General features: G+C 38.6%; 1 protein-coding gene across 1 annotated transcript in view; it reads right to left on the bottom strand.

Annotated features, from left to right (window-relative positions):
• The window catches only part of VWF (von Willebrand factor), a 143413-nt gene that overhangs the window by 31929 nt on the left and 90567 nt on the right, over positions 1–20917 (bottom strand). Inside the window, exons 34-38 of the mRNA XM_065843019.2 lie at positions 16378–16555; positions 12439–12659; positions 11263–11455; positions 10288–10629; positions 3447–3652 (exon numbers count right to left, since the gene is read on the bottom strand). Of these exons, the coding sequence (XP_065699091.2) occupies positions 3447–3652; positions 10288–10629; positions 11263–11455; positions 12439–12659; positions 16378–16555 (1140 nt within the window). The remainder of the gene's footprint in view (positions 1–3446; positions 3653–10287; positions 10630–11262; positions 11456–12438; positions 12660–16377; positions 16556–20917) is intronic.

Genomic DNA, 20917 nt, shown 5'->3' with positions numbered 1-20917 from the left:
ATATAGTGCATATTTTTAATTAAGACTTGATTTGCGAGTGGACTGAAGAATGAAAAACACTACAGTAACCTCAAATCTGAGACTATCACTGTGATGACTACCTGGAGGTAATAAGCACATTCAGAAACTGTCAGTAAGGTGTATCATTATTCAATCACTACTCCTTCTCATTGATGTTAAAGTTGTATCTACCTATAAAGAGCTATCTACATTTAACACCCAGGTAAATAGGGAGGTAAAAGTAAAAAGATGCACTGCGAGATAATAGTGTTCATTTACACAATCAATCCACGTTCTGGGTGAGAAAGTATGGTAGATCAGGATGCCAGAAGAGGAAAAAGTGTCATCCAGAAAACTCTGGAGTGTAATTTAAAAATAGCAGTCTGCAGAGGCCTTTACTAATAAGATAAAATGAAGTAAATAGCTAAGCACACTGCCACATGTATCTAGAGATATGTGTATTCAAAGCCATCACAGGAGTCTGAAAAGACAGTTAATTTTCGAAGGTTATCAGCATGGCAAGGATAAGACACCAGGCATGCTAGAATAAGCCAAAGAGAGGTTTAGCAAAGCTTTGGAACCAAATCACTTATGGTTGGTTAATCCATAGGAAATCTATTTTAGTCGAAAGAAGGTTGCATTGGTGTATTGGTAGTACAGAACATTATCTCAGGGCTTGGAAAAACAACTCAGGGCCCTCTGCCAGATCATTCAATGGCCTCAGGGTTAAAAAGTCCTTAGAAGAAAGCTGATAGAGAATGCCTACATTTGCAGGTGGTAATGTGAAACGCACGTGGACGTTTCCAGACACAGAGAAAGAGAATCACAACATTTGCTCTTGATTTTCACACAGGACATATATATATAGATATATAGATATATAGTTATATACATATATACATAATACTTCAGCATAAGTAGGAGTCTCTTTCTAATACCAGAAGAAATGAGAAGAAAGAACATGAACACCATGTAGACCTCTATACGGGGACTGGTACTGAGAGTCCTGTAAGCTTAGGCATGATCTGGGGTAGAAAGGAACAGAAGAATGAACATCAGAGGTCAAGAAGGGGGTTAAGGAAATCATAACCCACTACCAGTTGCACTGCCTGTTGTATTGCTCACACAGCTAATCCTGCAATGGTAGAAACACAAAACGGCTGTGTGAGCTGATCCTGCCCTGCCCACCACCTTCCCATCCACACAGCAGCTGCATCTAAGCCTTGCCATTGGGATACAGATGAGAGGTTTTCAGAGTTAAAACCCCAGTAAGGGGTATGCGGCAATGCGTGAATTTCAGAACTTCTACAGAAACAAGTAGATATCACTTCAGATTTTATTCCCAAAATGCATGCTGAGCTTTTCTCCACGAGGGCTTGAAACAATCATTTAAATGGAAAATGCACTGTGTTGCCTGAGGATTCGGGGATTTAAGGCACACAGATCCTAGACTTTAATCTGCATTTGCAATAACCATTTCATATAAAATCATAATGCAATAACTAGAGTTATCGGAGCCACCAAGAGTTGTGTACAATTGATCTGTGTTTAGGACAGTGATGATATATATTGCAAGTTATTTTTTTCCTTCAAGAGAAATATTAAGATTTTTTTCTATTTCTTTTATTACAAAAGTTATTATGGTTTTTTCTTTCCCCTTCCATTTTACCAACTCCATTAGCATCACACAAATCCCATGATACTGTATTTGAAACAAAGATCCCAAACAGAACACAAAGAAAAAACACAGCTATTTGTGTGGAGATACCGTAGTCTTAATTAATCCTTCAGAAAACCTTTTGTTTTGAAAAATGTTGTTTAGATAATGCAGTCGTGGACTGAAAGAACACACTTTCCTTATGTCTTCCCTCTTGCTGTCAAAATCCATAGGTTATATATGCCTGAGGCTACACCATAGGGTATGTATGCCTGAGGTTTAATGCTGTTAGAGTCCTGTACCAGGTCCTTGCCCAGCAGTAGGAAACCCTCAAAACATTATTTAGTGAATACTTTTTCATGTTGCTGGCAGTACCAACAGGTAGTACTAAGGCACAAGCCACAGCAAAGCAGGATCCTCAGACCCACATGGATGTGTCCTGTGTGAGAGGCACCCACAAGGCTCCCAGTGCCACCAGTACAAGTCTTGCATTGGCAAAGCAGAGCCTGGAACACTTGCTTCACTAAGTCAGGTGTGTTACTCAATGGTACCCTATGACCTAAATAAAGGTGTTTGTGCTGTTGAGTTTGATGCTTTTGCCATTATGTTAATCAATGCAAACAGTATTTAAAGGAGATGTTTCAGCCTCAGATGGTCTTTCCTTCCTTTCAGTTTAACTATAAATGTTTATAACACATTTCTTGCTGAGCAAAAAGCAAGTCTAAATTTGCCTGTGTAAAATCAAGTTGTTCATAATACATTAATTTACTTTTAAAAATCTGTCTTTTTAATTAAAGAGTAGATTATACACACACACAGCCCTCTGTTATTTAGAGAAGAGCTATGTTATAAAAACAATTATGGTTTTGGCAGCAGGTTTGGTGAGTATGATAAGACCATCCAAAAATCTTGTTAAGAATCTCAGGCTCATAAAATATAATATTGAAATTAAAGTATCTTCTTCTTAAAGTCCCACAACAAAACTGTAGATTTAAGAGGACTGGCTGAGTTAGGTGAAAACTCCCAGAGCTGAGTAGCTGGGGGTGAAAAGGAACAACTTCTGTTACTTGGAACAGGGGACACAGGGAGAAGCTTGCACACATGCTGTGTGATGTTGAAAGAGAAATGAACAGCCTCTTTCACTTCAGTCTGACACCTGGCACCTATAGCTCTTCCCAATTGCATTGTGTCACAGAGAGATCTAGCTTAGCTGAGGAAAGTGGATTTTCAGTCCAACAAAAATGATTCATTTAATCAAACAAACAATGCTTAAAACCAACAACAACAACAACTAAACAAACAACCAAAAAAAACCCACAAACAACAACAGTAGAGTAATACAACTTGATATAAGGTCATCTTCATCTCATTGCTCCCCACCAACCACTGAAAATATTTCATCAAGCTTTGCAAAGAAAATACATTGTAAGTAACGGTTCCAGATTTATGATTAAATTGTCATTATTGGTAAAACCCTGCTGAATTGAGGTGTTTATCTTGGTAAATCTTGACTTACGCCAATTCCTCCTCTCTTCCCCCTACACTTCCCTCCCTACGAATTTGTCACGCGTTTCCAGGTCTGTACAGTTCCAGCTGTGAATTTTATATCTATCCCAGCCAATTTCACACAAGGCGAGCTACATAGGGATGACAGCCGGTCAGTTGTGAGGAACTGAGTTAGAAAATAAAGTATCCAAAGGGGAAAATAGTTAGAGTTATAAGGCAGATTTACTTGCAAAAGTACAAAGCCCAACCACTCACAAATGTAAGCTGTCAAATATATAATTACCTGATGGTGAGTGCCATCTTCACTGACACATTGTGTGCAGACTCCTTCATCAACACAGCTGTCATTAAAAATCACCTGTCCATCTGGACAGAAGCAGCCTTCTGTGGGATAATCCTTGCAGATACTGAGTTTGGTAGTATTCTCACAGTGCTTTATGCAGGCTTTGTGGCAGTGATCATATGTCAAATATGTGGGACATTTCATTGCTAAGAAAGACAGAAAAAGTACTCATTAGATAAAGATCTGAAATGTGGGTTAGTGTTTCCACTCATACTTTCTTTAGAATTCTGTTCAGGTTTTTGAAAGCCATCATATGATGAACATACTTTGTTCTCTGCAGCCACTCCACTAACATCTTTGAGTATATTAATACATTTTGAAAACTAACAAAATCCACGGTGGAAAACAATTGAAGGCATTTGCTTAAGTTACAGTCCATGAAGAAAACATCAAGCCACATTTTCAGGTCCCATGAATCAGCAAAGTGTGACTTAAACTGATAATGACACAACGGTTTACATGAGCTAACATATAGCCTGACTCTGTTTTCAGCACTGGGAAACATAAAAATTTAGAACCACCCTTACATGTATTAGAGAAGCACTGATAACAGCACATGGTTAGGAGATATCCAGGACAGACTCAAGAATTGAACAGAGATTTTTTGACAACTTGATAGGCAGCAGTGCTCCCAAGCAACCAAAAAAAGCCAACAAAAAGAACAGTTTGATACTTCAAAACTGAACCTGCTGGATTTTTGTACCTTATTAACTGAATTGCCTTATTAATGGAATTAACTGAACGAAGGAAAGTTACATTCCTCCCTAAGCCAACACAAAAATTTTTATTGATGAATTCACAGCACTGAGAGTATTGTCTCTAAAAGGACACATAAAACTAAGGCTATAACTACTCAAGAAACCTATAGATACAGCTTCCAGACTGTGCACTCTCTCAAGTCTACGTTATTTTTCTCTATAGCTTCAATTAGGAAAAGTTTTTCTTATTTCCCAGTTCGTGACTGCTGTGAGGGCTTTTTTTGTTTCTTTGTTTGTTTTTATTGGTTTTTTTGTTTTTTTTCAGTTGTCTGAAAAAACACTGTAAAGGAAATTACCAAATGAAAATCTAATCTCTCAATCAAGCAAGCATTCATCAGCTGAAGTGCCTACACACACCCTAGTTACCCAAAGGAAACAGAGAATAAATGCCTTTAACATTAATCCTTTTCTGTTTCAAACCATGTCGAAATGCTGATTATTTCTGGTGTGTTGGAGTCTATGATTGTATGTGTGGATAGCCATCATAATTCAGCAGATACAGAGGAATTTGAAAAGCCATAGGAACTTGATAGGGAGTCTAGTCCCATAACGAAATGCTTTGGTTTCATTCCAAAAACACAAAAAGGTCTATCCAAGTAAAACAGGAGAAATTGCCTGCTTATAAACCTGTACTAACAGCTACTTAGATGCTACTATGTTTTCCAGAAAAACTCATCCCCAGAAACAGTTCTGTAAACCAGATGACTACAGTAAGTACCAGTGCATATTGCCTGTGATTGTCTCACATCAGTTCTAATGAGTGAAAATACATCCACACAGGTAGTGTGTGATCTACTTTTTTATTCCAGTGTCAGTAAAAATACTCAGCCCACTGGTTTTGATCTTGCTTACCTGCCACTAGACCTAAAACAAATCTAGTAAACCTTCTTTGCACAAAATTAGATTAATTTATTTTAGAGTTTAATGCTGATGCACATCAGCATAGAACCTGGACAGCTCCCATGCAGAATCAATGCCAATGTTTAAGTCTCTAACATACTTCATGTAGCATGTAGCCCCTTCTCCTTCATCCCCTTTTGACTAGCATTAAGGAGCCATATGTGTGAAAAATGAAATGAAGAACTGTGCACTGGCCTTCAGATATGCTATCAAAAAGCCCATGTAAAACAGCAATGTTTTTTCAAGGAAGGTAGAAAAGAGGTGGTTATAGTGTGAACGTGTTTGTTTTGAAGTCGCCTCCATCTTTGGGGTCATGGGAATGAGATGTGCATAAGCAGTGTCAAGAGATGGGATAAACTCCATCAATGGAAAATCATCCTGAACATGTTTTCATCCTTCTGGCACAATAACAACCAGGTGATTGCATAAAGCCACCTCTGACATATTATTGCCCTTGTGCTCCAGAGATCTGGCTACATTCTGCATGTCTTACAGGTAACTCTGCTTTTTGTATGGAAATTTCTGCCAGGTGTATGGAATGTGAGGAGGCATTAAGGACTCCCCAGTCAGCCTCAGAAAAAAACATTTCAACAAGCCATCCTCCTGGCTGCATATTTCAGTGCTTACTTCAAATGCTTATTGCTTCTGAATAAAAAGGGAAAGACTGTGGGTACTAGAAAAAGGGGAGGTAAGGCTGAAACCCAAGTAATAGAAGAGTAATTCTTCAGCCAAATTAGTTTCAAAAGAAATTATGTCAAATACTAGCCTGTATGATGCTACTTGGTCACTTATTTGTATTGTAATCTCAAGCTTGTTGGCTCCATTAAAAAAAAAAAAAAAAAAAAAAGAGAGACCTTTTCTTGTAAACAGGAAATAGAATAGTAAAAGAAAACCTGAGGAGAAACAAAAAGTTTCCCAGAAACCTATGATAGTACATTTCAAAGGGTCAACCGGCATATTGAGGTATTGTCATTTTTTTGACTACTTATTTTTCCATTAAATTGCAGTAGTCATTCCTAGTAGATACTGGTTGAGAGAAAATAACCCCTATGAGGATCTACAGAAGGTACAAGTCCATTAAAATAAAACAAACCACTTAACAAATTCAGAGTGAACAATCTAGTGATAGTATGCAATGGCATTCACTCTGAATTTGAGGCTCAAACAGATAAGACAAAGCATCCTTGGTTACAGTACTAAATAGATACTTAGGGGAGTGTTTTTCAGACTTGTGATACATGGAAAAGGAACATGTGCTTCCAAGCAACCATTTCAGTCCTTTTTATCAGTAGTATAATTTAGCACAAATTTAGCAGCTCACTATCTAGCTCTCGAGGTCACTTACTGCTGGTTTGCCTTTTGCCTCACTGTACTGCCATGTGCAGCCAAGAGGACATATAAAACCCCAGTGCCAATGGAGCTGAAGTGCATAATACATCAGAGCAAATAGCTCACCAGCTGCCAGACAACCTCCCTGCATTGCTCAGACAAGGTTTTCTTAAATCTCCTTTAACAATCCTCTTTACCCAAAGTAATATATCTAGAAGGGTTATTCCAGTGTTCTTGGGGGTGTTTTCAAGGCCGCATTAAACCAACTAAGGTCAGTGCTGCCAACAAAAGGGGCAGTCCCCTCTCTTACTCGATCTCCTCACCTCAGCTGCTCTTTCCTGCTGTCACTTTTTTCCTTTTACAGCCAGTTTTCACAGCTCACCAAGTAGCATGTGAAGACTACTGCCAGAACAGCAAGAAGTACGGCAATGCATGACTGGAGGAGGAAGAGAAAAACTGTCCCAGATGAACTGAAGGCAGTTGTAAAACCACCCCCTTACTGTTGAGTTCTAAGACATGGTTTAAATCCTTCAGCTGCTATGATCAGCAGCATGCCTTGCTTACACAGAGAATGAATGGCAGCGGATAATCTCAGTGTAGCTCAAATAAACAAATCCTTTACTAGCAGAAGTGGTTTAAAGGTTTCTTGTATCCCATCTCTCTCCTCCTCCTGGTCCTTGTTCTTGCTTCTCTGCCAGATGCCACTGCCCCTCAGCGGAACAGGCACAGCCTGTTACGCATTTGCTTTCTAACCTGGCCCTACAAAACAATCCAACGAAAGACAAAACAGAAAACCCTTCAACAACCGAAATGGCCCATGAAAAGCATTGTTTCCAAATGAAATACTTTTCCAAAAGCACCTGCAGCTGCTGAGATACATCGACATCCTCAAAGACCCACAGCTTTACTGGGCAGTCCCAACTAGCAGTTTGATTCATATACCAGGCAAGCATCAACTACCTATCTAAATGTAATTCATGTGCAAGCTAGTATTGGCAAGTACCTAGAGGGTATGTCCACATTGCACATAAATGAGCTTAAAGAGCTGCTGAGAAAGATCAGCATATGAAAATTAACAACAGCTCCTGTCACCGCTGTCATTTATCTTCTGAGTATTTCTGCTTTCTAAGCAAAATTTGCTGACTGCTACCATTACTTGAGCTACACAGTTCAAAGGTGGCTTGGCACCTCCACATGAGCTGCCATTTCTTTTGTAAGCACAGAGTGAATGTATCTCAGTCCATTCATTTATCACTATATAAACAATCCCATTTCCATGTGAATAAAGCTTTCTCTCCACACAGAGCTGAATCTCAGCATGTGTTGATATTACTAATGCAGTGATTTCCTAGAAATCCATATGATCTTCATATCAAGATAAAGCCTGTAGTGTCACTGAAGTGGAGACTCTATTTAGCAGGCATTCACTGTGGGGTGAACCTGCTCTAGAGATGCATATTCTATGCCTCATCATTACATGGCTATCAGCAGAAGCTACAGACTGCTGCAATTTAAGTCTACTAAGTGTGGGGTCTTGGGGTGTGGATGGAAATTAAAAAAAAAAAAAAAAAATTCTTACTATGCATTCTCACTTCAGTGTAAAATTTCCTTCCATCCATTGACACACAGCTGGAGTCTACCGGATACCACACATCACACATACACCCTCCCAAAAAGAACCAAGGAAAGCTCAGGCAGTGGAACTGGCATGGGATGGGGAACTGGCCCTCTTTTCATCAGATATTCCAGTGAATATATTCATCCATCAGGGCAGAGCAGTCAGGATGGACTTGTACTGCTTGAAATGTCCCAATATGGCATGAAAAAACCCAAAATCAAACTCTACAAAAATAACACATTTTCACTGGAATGGGGGAAGGAGAACAAGGTATTCCAAAACCATACCATTGTTATTAAACATGTAGTCGTAGAGTGATCAGGCTGAACTATCTAGTCATTAATGTAACCTGTATAATGTCCCTGTAACTGGCAATTTTATTTTTGGCAGTTGCACATACGCACCTGCTTACAGGAAGAATGCTGGCAATGATGCTATTGCCAGGACATGAACGACTGTTTTATGCAACTAGCGTTAAAATGGGCAATTCTTTGTCTATCCTTGTACATGCTGTGTAACAAGATAGGAATTGGAAAAATGCAGAGTTATTAAGGTACTCTGCTGACATTCAGCCTTGGACATTACCATTTGCAAAGTCTGACTGAAGTACTAAATTTGGAAAATGTGTGTCAATGTTCTTCCTCTGTTTTCTAGGACTATACTCCAAACAGACTGTATTGTTACTTAAAAGATTCAGTCTGCAACAGTAGCATGTTCTTCAATAACCTATCCTGGGAAGATGCTTGACACTAACTGGAGGCTCAGGGCCAAACTCACATTCACGTTCTTGACTTCCTATCCTACTATTCCCTTAGTCTGAATTAAACCATAAATAAAACCAAAATGTGTACTGAATTTTTGTGGTATCATGTCTTTAGGATGCTGGTTCTCCACTTTTGAAATAAATAGTATCTGTGTAGCAAGAGAGAAAGAAAGCAAGGCAACAAGAACTGACTAAACTGGGATATCAAGACAGTGTATGAGCAGCTAGTTGGGAAAGAAAATGCCTACAGACATACACATTTCAGATTCTTGACTAAACCAGAAACACTATGAATGAATATCTGAATGTCTGTAACAATCACTTCAGACAGGCTAACAGGATTAAGTGTTGAATAAGCCACCTCAAGAGTTAATTATTTGTACTTATCTATATGTCGCATCTTTTGGCAGAGCTTTGGGTATGCCCCATAAAAGGGAAGAAGAACAAATAAACAAAACAAAACCAAACAACCAAACCAAACAAACAGGAAGACAGGGAAGAACTTCTTGTGTTCGTAAGTATTTAGGGGAGTAGGCATGTAAAGCAACAACCATCAGAATCTACCACTAGCATGCTTGTCCTGCTTCTATTGGGCTTCGGGTAATTTGCAAAACTCACGTCCTGCTATACTGCTTTCTCACAGCACAAAATTTTCACCTCCAAAACACAACTAGAAGTAGAAACAGATTTGCAAAGCAAATTACAGCTGGTTTGATCAGTGTAGCTGAGATGTATCAGCAAGAAGATGCCACAGAGAGTGGCCATTTCCCCATCTTTTACTGCAGTAGGAGCTTAAAATCACACTGGCTCTTCCATCATGGTTTTAAAGGTTTACGCTTTGGTTGGAATGTGGGGAATTGCGAGACTTACAGTGAAAAGTCTTCTTTTGTGCCATTATGTGCATCTGTGACAGTGACAGGCTGGGAAGTGGTTTTGCTAGTCCAAATTACGAGTTTCCCTGTCTGCCTTGCACAGATCTTTCAACATCTGTACCAAAGCAATGATATCTGCAGCTGAAACTGCCTGGCGGAATCAGAGCAGATTCTCGGTCCAAACCTGGCTGCTCAATGGCTTGGTGGATGGAGTCAGGTACTGTCACATAACTGTGTTTACCTATGCGCAGCTTTCATGATATTTTTATTTCATAGGTTAGCTCTCTAGCCTTGCATAACTGTCTCACATTTTACTTGTCAGCAGTTTACCAATAAACACTTTTTCCATAGTATGCAACTAGTGGATGACAAACCAGATATCAGATGTGCGATATGACTCTATGGGAAACATGATCTGGAACTTCTGCCCCATTACATGGTATTCAAAAATAAATATTGCACCGACAAAAGGGTCATTGTCACCACTATCACCAAGTAAGACAGTTTCTTTATCAGTTTTAACATAGAGTAAAACACTTACGACAAAACTCAGGTGTCCTCCAGTCTACGCAGACCCTGTTTTCCCTGCAGATGTGAGCGTAGGAAGTTATCATCTCACAGGCTTCATCCTCATAGCAGCTGCTCTCTGAACAGGCCTCATAAAATATGTTGGGGGGGATTACCCTGTGACAGTCTGCAAACCGATCAGAGAGCAGAAGGTGGCAGTGGTTCGTTGCATGCTCAGAGCATCTGTCTTCTCTCCGGATTTCACAGATCTTCCCCGGGTATTCCACCGTCCAGTTCTGGATAAACACACTGCTGTCAGCAGTGACAGAGCCATCACGTAACGTGAAGTCATTGACGTGGTTCTGGTCACACACCCCTATGAGGGTAAGCAAAAGGAAAATAAAAAGTCTGAATACAGTCACCCAAAAAATAAACCCAGAGAAAACAGGCATGGGACAGACGGAGCTGCCTGAAGCTGCTCCATGATTGCCAAGGAGAAGAGTAATGAACTATCTACCTTATAGCTGTTATCAATAGAGACATAAAGACCCTGAATCTGGTTTCCTTTTTCCTTATTATAGGAGGTTTATAGGAGGCATAGGTTATGCCACAGAGGTATAAGCTATACAATGGATAGATTATACGATAGAATTAATACTCCCAGGAAGTGATACCCATCAAAAACTTTTCACCTTCACTGCAAGCATAAGTCATGTCTCTCACAGAAATGCATATGTAAGAAATGTAAGAACTCGAAGTTAAACCCTTGTCTAAAAAAAAAAAAAAAAAAAAAAAAAATCTTCTTGAAAAGATAATGTGAAATAAGTAAAATGAGAGATGTCCAGCCTATTCTTTCTAAGGTATTACTGGGAGTCAATGAGCCATAGTAGAAAAATCGACATAGATTAATTCAGCCAGGGAGTTTACAGGTTCAGGGCCACACAAATTACAATAATACAAGTAGTAGTTCAAGTAGGAAGCTGTTAAAACTACTATTGTTCAAACTTACCACAAAGCCCTTGTGTTCCTGAAGAAAAGCTCTTTGAATTAAGCTTAAGAATAAACTCATTGTTTCGTGGAGTAAATGTGAGATTATGTCCAAGATGGGAGAACTTGATTTCATGCATTATTGCTCCGTAGACAGTGACTTCAAACAAGCTGCCAGAATAAGGGATATGAACCCTTTCACCATTAACAGTCACCTATTTTCAAAAAAGCAAGATCATCACACCAGTGCTAGCAAGCAGTTAAAATCAACCCAATCTTACAATTGAAACACATTTTCACTTCACAAGTACTCAAAGATCTGACTGAATCTGGATGTAAGAAGCAGTTTTGCAAGCTGAACCTTTCTATTGAGTCTAAAAAATGTACAGAATTAATTGACCTTCATTCTGTGTACTATATGAAAAACTCTTTCAACATTTTCCTACATGGGTGCATTTCTTCATCATCACGTATTTACAGACCAGCATTCTAACACCAGGAATTTAAAATACTGCCTACAGACCCTGATTATTAGTAATCCTCAGTGAAACTCAAGATCGTCTATCACCATGCAGAGCTGGGTGCAGGTGTTTTGTTCCACCCTATTTTGCTACACGAGTTAGAAGAGATCATCTTTGCAGACTAGACAACTGCTGTATGTCTGAGGAACCCAGAGACTGAAAAATGTGTCATATTGCATTTGAGTACTTCTCTGCATATAAAATAGATGTGATGCATACTAAATTGGCCTTTCTTCTGATGCTGAGGTCTGTCTGCACACAAGGTAAGAACCAACTCCATAACTCTTCAACTAGCCAGTCATGCATAGATTTGTGAAGAACAGAGTGCTCTTCCATGCACCAAATTAGAACACTGTGTAAAGGATGTTGGCCAAAACAGGAGAATCAGCATGCAGTATGTCCTGTCTATAATCCCTGCCTTTCTGGAAGAGGTGTAAGGGAGACATTGCCAAATCCCATATTCTTGACATTGTCACACCAGCACAACAGGGGAGAACAAGAGGATAAATGTGTCAGACCCATTATGTGAATATAGATTGTATAATAAATGGAAAAGAGTTGTTTGCTCAGAAGCCTAAGAATAGGCTGCAAGGGGAACAGAAACTGGGTTAAGGGAAAAAATTTGTCCTCATAACCTGAATTCTACAATATAAGCAGACAATGCACGGATCGCTTACTGTCATGTCACTGAAGAGTTGAACGGATACACCACGATGTTTCACTTCAATGGAGTCCATACAATTCATCTTTGGTGTTGCTCTGCATGGTCCTTCATGGAGGAGAACTTCAACATCGTGTTGCACATCACGAAACAAGGTGTAGGAGCAATTGCCAGTCAGCTTAAAATTCAGCCCATCAAAAGTGACAATATGTCGAGACGAACTTCCTATACAGACACCTGTAAATCAATGTTAAAAAAGGAAAGCCTAACAGGCATTCACTTTTGTTCAGATTAGACTATTTCTTTACAGTCATTATGGTCATGTGGAACCAATTAATCGAGAAAGCTAGAAAGGTAATAAAATGCAAATTCTACTACAAATCCTTGACAAGAAACTTTGGTAAATACTTCATTACATGCTTTTCTGTTTTTGAAGTATCTCCGTCTGGAGCAATTACTATTTCAAAATATTTGGATAAACTCAAAGAAAATCCCTTTGCATGAAATTTACTTGCATTGAACATGATTTTTTAAGAAAATTAATGTGAAAAATAGAAGCAGGGAAAGTCACTTCCCTATTTGTAGAAAGACTGTAAGACACCTATTTTTAAAATTTTGCATTGCATTTTTATTATGGTGTTGCATTTTATTCTGTACAGCATTACATTTGAAATAAAATAACACTATTTCATTCTTATCAGACATGTCACAAGTTGATACCAGTGGACTTTTTTTTTTTTTTTTTTATGGGAACTACAAAAAAGGCAGAGAAATAATGTGTGCAGGATAAATCAGTGGTCAACTGACAGCTCAGTGTTCTGGTCATTAGGTTATAAATACTTCCTTGTCTTCACAAACTGGAAAGCAAGGACAATTATAATCTCAGAAGTATCAAAACAAAACCTGAGCAGAAAGATGCATCTAACTCATATGTTTTCAAATCTTTGCTTAAAGGTAATAAGGACAATAAAAGCAATGTCAGTTAAATACGTAGGAAGAAAATTCTCATTGTTAATAGTTTAGCTACTTGGTTTCCAACTGAGATTTGAGAATAACCTGTTTCCCATGCATTGACTTTCAAACTCAATTTCCCAGGAAAAATAGCAAGCAGTAACTTCTGCTTAAAAAATAGATAGATAGATAGATAGATAGATAGATAGATAGATAGATAGGCCTATCTTGTGTACTGTGAGTCACTGAATTATCAAGGGATACATCCCTTTGAAGTACTAGAACGTTTTCAGATATTTTACTGTACCTGCTTATAAAGTTAATGTATAAACAACAATGAAACAAGTTAGCAATAAAACAATTCTAAGGATAATAGGAATATTTTAAAATTTCTCAGAGCTGTTCTGTAGAAAATAAAAATGTATTAATGCAGCCCGTTTGTCCATTTAAACATAATGCAAAACCACCCAGTAGCCATGAATCACACACTGGAAATCATGTTGCTATAAAATTTTTAACTAGTTCAGCAAGCAACCACCTTTATGGTGTAACTCCTGATCTCTTCTCTGAACCCAGTTATATGACATAAGAACATTTTTTCAAGCACTCCCCCTTCGCAAAAGCGTTTGTCATATCATCTGAACTGTCAGTCAATAATTTCCAAGTATGCTTTAGCTCTCTGAATAAGTGAATACTACTCTGCTGAAGCATGAGAGCAGTTAAACATGCACTGCCATGCTCCTGTAGCACAGATTGCCTGAGCAGCAAAAACAAAGATACTGGAGTACACTCACCTCCTAATAAGCACCTACTTTGCTATGTCTGTTTCTAAAGTTTATTTTGGCTCTGACCTCAGCACATATGGCATCAGAATTAGCCTTCCCACCAACTATGGATGTTGCTTTAGCTGATACAGCATCATCCTGGTTTTGCTAAGTAGTCATTGGAAAAAAAGAGTATTTTACACATGGGTAATTGATCAGCTAGGTGGGCTTGGGGATTTTTTTATCGACTCCTGTAACATACAAAATCTCACTACCTTTCTCTCACAAGCTGTGCCACGTTGGGAAAAGAAAAAAAAAAAAGGGGGTATCATGGCTCATCAAATTCATAAAGAGTTAAATAATTGTTTGTTCATGTTAAACAGGAGCAATCTCAAGTTAAATATGGGTCTTTTCATGATAATCAGCTAATTGTACTCATAGTAATTTTTATTTCATCCTTTCAGAAAATCTTCATGAAGACACATTTTGAATGCCACAAGTAATGCCTTCATGTTGTTGTCGATGTATTTAGGATTGATAAAATTGTTATAAATGTACTTTTTATGGGTAGATATCACTAGGACTATCTTTGAAACATGACAAAATATTTATGATCATTGAACTAAAATATCTACGCTATTTTTTAAATTTTTAAATACTTATGTCAAAGCAGAGATGTTAGTTTTAAAGGGCTTAGATAACCAAATGTACTTTTAGGAAATGTGAAAACTTGACATGTTAAAATTTTGGATGTCTAAAAGTTCAGGGATCAAAATCTAGCTACCTAGTTTAGGTATTCCAAACAGTGACTTGAATAAATTGTTCTAAAAACAGCCAGTTCAGCAAAGGATATTTTAAATTGAGATTATACATTTTAAAAAGAAGTTATATATATAGGGTTCTGATTTATTTTTCAAAAGTAATCATATTTCTTTAGATGTAAGCCAGATTTTCAGAATTATGTTGGGGAGTACAGTCCTCTAAGCTGACACAAAGCCAAAGAGATTCAGGTTCTGAACAGGATTTAAATGCTGTAACACCCACAGATTCCTGTTTTGGACATTTCTGCAAATTTTAGCTGTAATAGCATGCATGATTGGGCAAAAGAAATGCATTCTTTTGTATAGCTACACCCTTTAGGAGTTACTGGAGTTGATCTTTTTGATATTTAATTCAAAATAAATATCTTGACTGATTTTTATGGAAATCGAGCTTATTGCTATAGTGCATTTCCCACAGAGAGGCGGTAATGCTCAGTCCCCAAACTCAGGCTGAGGTGTTCCAAAAGACACAGTGGTCAAGCCTACCCCATGTTCCCCCATGAAGTGCTCTTCCCTGTGACAGCCATGGAGTGATGCCCTGTGTCACACTGCATGCAGCCAGGCATCGTTCCTTTACCTCAGACTGATACCATTTCACTGTTGTCAGAGCATATGTCTGGGCACTGAGGCAATCTGGAAGCTCCAGCTTTGTTTTTTGCTTGAAATCATCGTTTTTCCTCCCTCAAGTCTTCCCTTCACATATGTGGGATTTCCCTGAAGAATCTCGCTTTTTAATAATAAATGGATCACCAGTGTCAGGGCTGAATCCCTCCACTCTGTAAATGTGAGTAGATGCACTTAGTTTTTGTTCCTGTCATCTAAGCCAAGGCACTAATCACACAGTGTTCACTGTTTCTGCTCAGATACTCAGTGTGAGATTTGATGAAGGCAGGAAACATTTTTGGTTGTTGTTTCTTTAACACATGTGCATGATTGAGGTCAAACCAAACCCTAAAGCCTGGAGATGGACCAAGAATACATCACTTGCTTACAGCTTGCTGAGATAAATTTCTGTTTTCTTCCATACCTCCTCCTTCCCAGTTCACACAGCTTTGGAAATCAAGCATGAGATTCTCTGATAAAACACTGTAGCTATGCTAATGTGAAAAATAAGTTCTCAGTGACCTTGAACTTGCAAATAGCATCACACATTCCAGGCATCAGTGAGACTCTCACGCTCCTAGCTGTTTGCTTCATAGAATCATTGAATGTCCTACATTGGGAAGGACCCACAAGGATAATCGAGTCCAACTCCTGTCCCTGCATATGACAACTCCACTGGCATACAGCATCATTTCCTCTCACCTCGGTCAACTTTGATGTGTACGATGGATGAGGGGCTACATTCAGCATTACACTACTGATACACATTTCAACTGATGTGGAGTGAGAGGCACACACACAAAGGTAGATACTCACATGGACACATCCATCGGCAGCCACAAGTTTCTTCAATCTTAACAGCAGGAAGGTTGCTGTGACACACTGGTTTTGGCATCCTCTCACAGTTAATTTGGTGACTCTCCAGAACTGTGTAATCTCCTGGAAAGCATGTCACAGTGTGGCACTGGTCCGGTAATGTCCATTTATCGCCAGGCTAGACAGGGAGATGTGGATATTTAACAATTGAAAAGAATATGTGCAAAGGAGAGAAAAATGCAAAACTCGGTTGCTGTCATGATCCTACAACTAACAAGTAAAATGACCCTGACAGCAGTGCTACTCAAATTAGCCTTGGATAATTAAATAATAAAATGAAGTGTATTAAGGACTTCATGAGGACGAGGAAGTTTAAATCAGCAACACTATAAGAAATAGACTCTAAAATTCCAAGCAAAAGATAATGTTCTAGAACAGGAGATGTTTTCTTACAGCACAATTAAGTATCTGGTACTCCATCTATTGTTAGCCTACCCATCCTACAGCACACATGAATATCATAGCCAACAAAGAACTCAACCCTAGCTTTTCTTTACATGTCAAAGCCTTTAGCTTTTATAAGCCATAAAATTATTTTAGAAAGATCTGTGAGCACAAACGGTCATGGCACAGCAGGAATTAACAATATTTGTTCCAAACTAGAAAGCCATAGAATACTCTAGGTATTTTATCCACAACTCCAAAACTTAAAAACAGTTCCTCCCTTCCTGAAGGGAAATTGTTCCTTTAGCAGACTAATGTTGTTAGATACACACAGCGGTTTTGCAAAATTAAAAATGAAATGCAAAATATATTCTCATCTTGTAGGATCACGTACATCTAAACGACACAGAAATAGATGTAGTCACAATCTGGAATATCTCAAGATTCATAACTGCAAAAAGCTGAGCTCTCTGGCCCTAGTCCCTCAGAGCTCCGAAGTCCATAAACAGGATCAATGAATTTCAAAACAAAGTGTTCAGCCCCAAGGTCTGCATTCCCAAGAATAACCTCAAATGTGGGAAACAGCCCTTTCCAGACCTGTCTCTACAGAGGTGAGTAGAGAAACACTACTAACAAGCAAGACAGTGATTCTATGAATTGGATACTTGATATTCACAAGCAGCAATGTGAGGAGTAGATGATTGTTATGGAGCAAGGTCATCTCCCATTCTCCCTTTTTCAGAGTACCCATCATTCCCATGAAGGAGAAGAGGAAAGTGATAAAACACCTAAGTAACCATAACATAGTTCACAGACTATTCTTGGCACTACTGTGCAAACCAAAAATAGTGATGTGAAAGTATTGCTCTGTATGTCTGAGCTACATGTTACCATCAAGTCTAAAAGAGAACTGCCAGATACGCAGCCATAAAAATTTACACATTAAATACAAGTCAGTTTACCAGACCTGTTTTGTATGTTTCAGGACTTTGAGAAGGCAACTTGCCCTAAAAGTGGCTTAATACTTTTCATGCTTGGGAGCCTAGAGGGAAGCTGTGAAAAAGTAACATGAGGATCTTTAAATATGGAAAAAATCTTTAGATAGATAGGAAGAAATTGAATGTTTTTTAATTATAGTTGTTTTGCCTACAACTCACTGAAAGTGAAACAGCTGGAAGGGCACATATACATCTGTAAAAGTCTGGCAAAGGACCCTCCAGCTTCCATACATATTTAATTGTTTTTATTTCACTCCTTAACAAGACATCTACTGGAAAACATCTAAGAGCTGGACAAGGAAAACAAAGCACAGCACATTACAAAAAAATAACAGTTGGAAGATCCAAAAAAGCCAAGAATCCTTGTTGCAGAGGAAAACACAGGGACTCTGAAGACAAAGAAGGCCTAAATCCCAGTTGATATCAAATCATAGGAGTAAAAAACAAAGGACAGAAAGGAAAGCAAAAGCAGAGGTTTCTAAATTGTGAAGGACAAGTCTGCTGAAACCAATGAGCCTGCCAACACACTGGAGGAAGCCTCAGACTTCCTCTCTGAGGGAGCTCTAAACCTACAGACCTGGACTTGCACACATTTTCTCTAACTGTGCATCTGCAGGAGAGCGAGTCACGTATATTGAGTGGCTTCATCTGCTGTCTCCCTTTAATTTCGTCTGGGTATTGTTTGTTTGTTTGCTCTTCTCTAAAGCAAGTGCTGAATAGTACCAGAAAAGTCATGTTATGGAAACTACTAGCTTAGGAATGTAGTTTTTACCATCACACATAGACTAGAAATGCAGAAGATTACTATACAGATCACTTCATGATGAAGTGCTACATTATAAGACAAGTACCTGCACTTCTATTATCACCTTTATGCCTGCTTAAAAGAATCAGAACAAGATTACATTAAAAAAAAAAAAAAAAACAACACTATCAGAATAATTCACATATTCTATCAGCTGGCAAGTTGATTCTTTACACAGCCTGTATTTAGTACTTTTCAAACTCCTTGCCACTGGATCTGATGAATACTAAAAACTTTTATGGATTCAAAGAATGGCTGAACAAACACAGAGGAGAAAACTATCCAGCACTATCAAACACAGCAGGCTGCCACTCATAGCTCAGGATGTCCCCAATTCACAAACTGTTCGAGGCTAGGACAATTCAGAGAATTTTGTCTTTTATATTTTTCCTTACGTACATTCTTCTATTTTTGGCCACATAATACAGTGTCTTGGATGGCTTTTTGGCCTGACCTAGCACATTTGATCTTCCATCCTTCTGCTACTAACAGTGACCTTAGCCATGAATCTTCCTTCAACAGTAGAGGTAATTTAAAAAAAAAAAAAAAAATCACGCTTATGGATAGGATTTAGGCATAGAGTTTTGATCCTGAGAACTCTGATATCCTTGCAAAATGCAACAGGACAGTTCCCACAATCTCCAGGTGCATGACAGAGATCCCGCTTGGGGAACTGAGCCTCCTGCAGTAACTCTCTGAGTAACGCCTGGAATATTATGGATGTGATGTAAGAGCCTGTGTTTTGTGAATTAGGAAAGAGCCTAGATCCTTCATCTCTGTGGATTTGTGGACTCTGCTGGAAGAGGGTTGCAGGCCAACAATGGCATGCTGCTGCCTGCAAGCCAGAAGAGGAGTTCAGAGTGTGGGTGCTGAACACCAGAGGCAGAGCATTTCCATGGTGTCCTATAGGCACCATCGGATGCTCAACAATCTGCTCCAAAAGGCAATTGCTACCATGTTGGCAGTCTTCTAAAACCCATTCTTTCTGTCTGACAGAAGAGGTAACACAAAATCCTCCTAAAGGCTACCATTTGAAAGCGTGCTCATTTTTACTCAGACTGCAGACTGGTCTCTTTTCTTCCAAAAGCTTTTTAGCCAGAACGGAAATTGTGCTTTAAGTTTATCATCAAAAGAAACCAGATGTAGCTGAAAATCAAGTTTAGCCTACCCAGCACTTATCTACATGTACCTGCATCTGCTTCTAGGATCCCAGAGGCCTGGACACATGCAATTCAAATGAACAAATATCAAGGATCTGATTATTTTTTAATTATGGAATTTTTTCAAGTTTAGTTTTGTTTTGTGTTGTGTTCTTTGTTTTGTTTTTTCTTAATTAGATTGTCAACCTCAAAACCTAAAAGGAGCCTATAAAAAAGATGGAGACAAACTTTTATGAGGGTGTGTTACAACAGGACAAGGGGTAATGGTTTTAAACTGGAAGAAGGGAGCTTAAGGTTAGAATGAGGAAGAAATTTTTTACAATGAGGGTGGTAAAGTACTCGCACAGGTGGCCCAGAGGGGTGGTAGATGCCCCATCCCTGAAGACATTCAAGGACAGGACTCCGAGTAACCTGATCTAGTTGAAAATGTTCCTGCTCATTGCAGGGTGGTTGGTCAAGATGACCTTTGAAGGTCCCTTCCAACCCAAACCTTTCTATGATTATACAAAATCCACCAGGTTATACTTAGTGTCTGATCTAGCTAAAGCCTTTCCATATTCTGACCATCTGATTGACATGTAAGGCAACTTGGATATATTTCCTGTGTCTAGACAATCCATAAGCATGTGTTTATTAGTCACATCCTTCCTTACAGTCATGTCTTCACAAGGGAAAAATCAAAGGAATATTTTTAATGTACTGGAAATTCAAGATAAATCCTAGGGTAGAATTCATAACTGACCCCTACTAGAAAACAGATATTAATAACAAACTTATACTAAAATTTTTCAATGCTTGAAGTATCATATACACTCAAAAAACATGGCATTTCACCTGAGAAGAAGGAACTGAGCCATTTATAACATCTACATTGTTTCTTTCTTAGAGTCGATCACTTGAGAGATCAAACAACTTTACTAAAATTTCTGAGCATTTTCTCAGAATTAATATACTTTTCTTCAAATGAACACTAAGAGCTTTGATTTCCTTACTTAAGAGATGTTTTTCCCCTAGAGACATGACTATCATACAATAATTATCTTCCTACAAAATTTTCATAGGGACAAGGTGCTTGTATTTTTAGGAGAAAGAGAGGGTCTGGACAGTGATGTTGCCTCTCTCTATACATGCAC

The sequence above is a fragment of the Patagioenas fasciata genome, chromosome 1 (assembly GCF_037038585.1).
Source record: "Patagioenas fasciata isolate bPatFas1 chromosome 1, bPatFas1.hap1, whole genome shotgun sequence".
Lineage (NCBI taxonomy): Eukaryota > Metazoa > Chordata > Aves > Columbiformes > Columbidae > Patagioenas > Patagioenas fasciata.
Note: the sequence above shows the minus strand (reverse complement) of the source record. Positions and strands in the feature narration are given on the sequence as shown.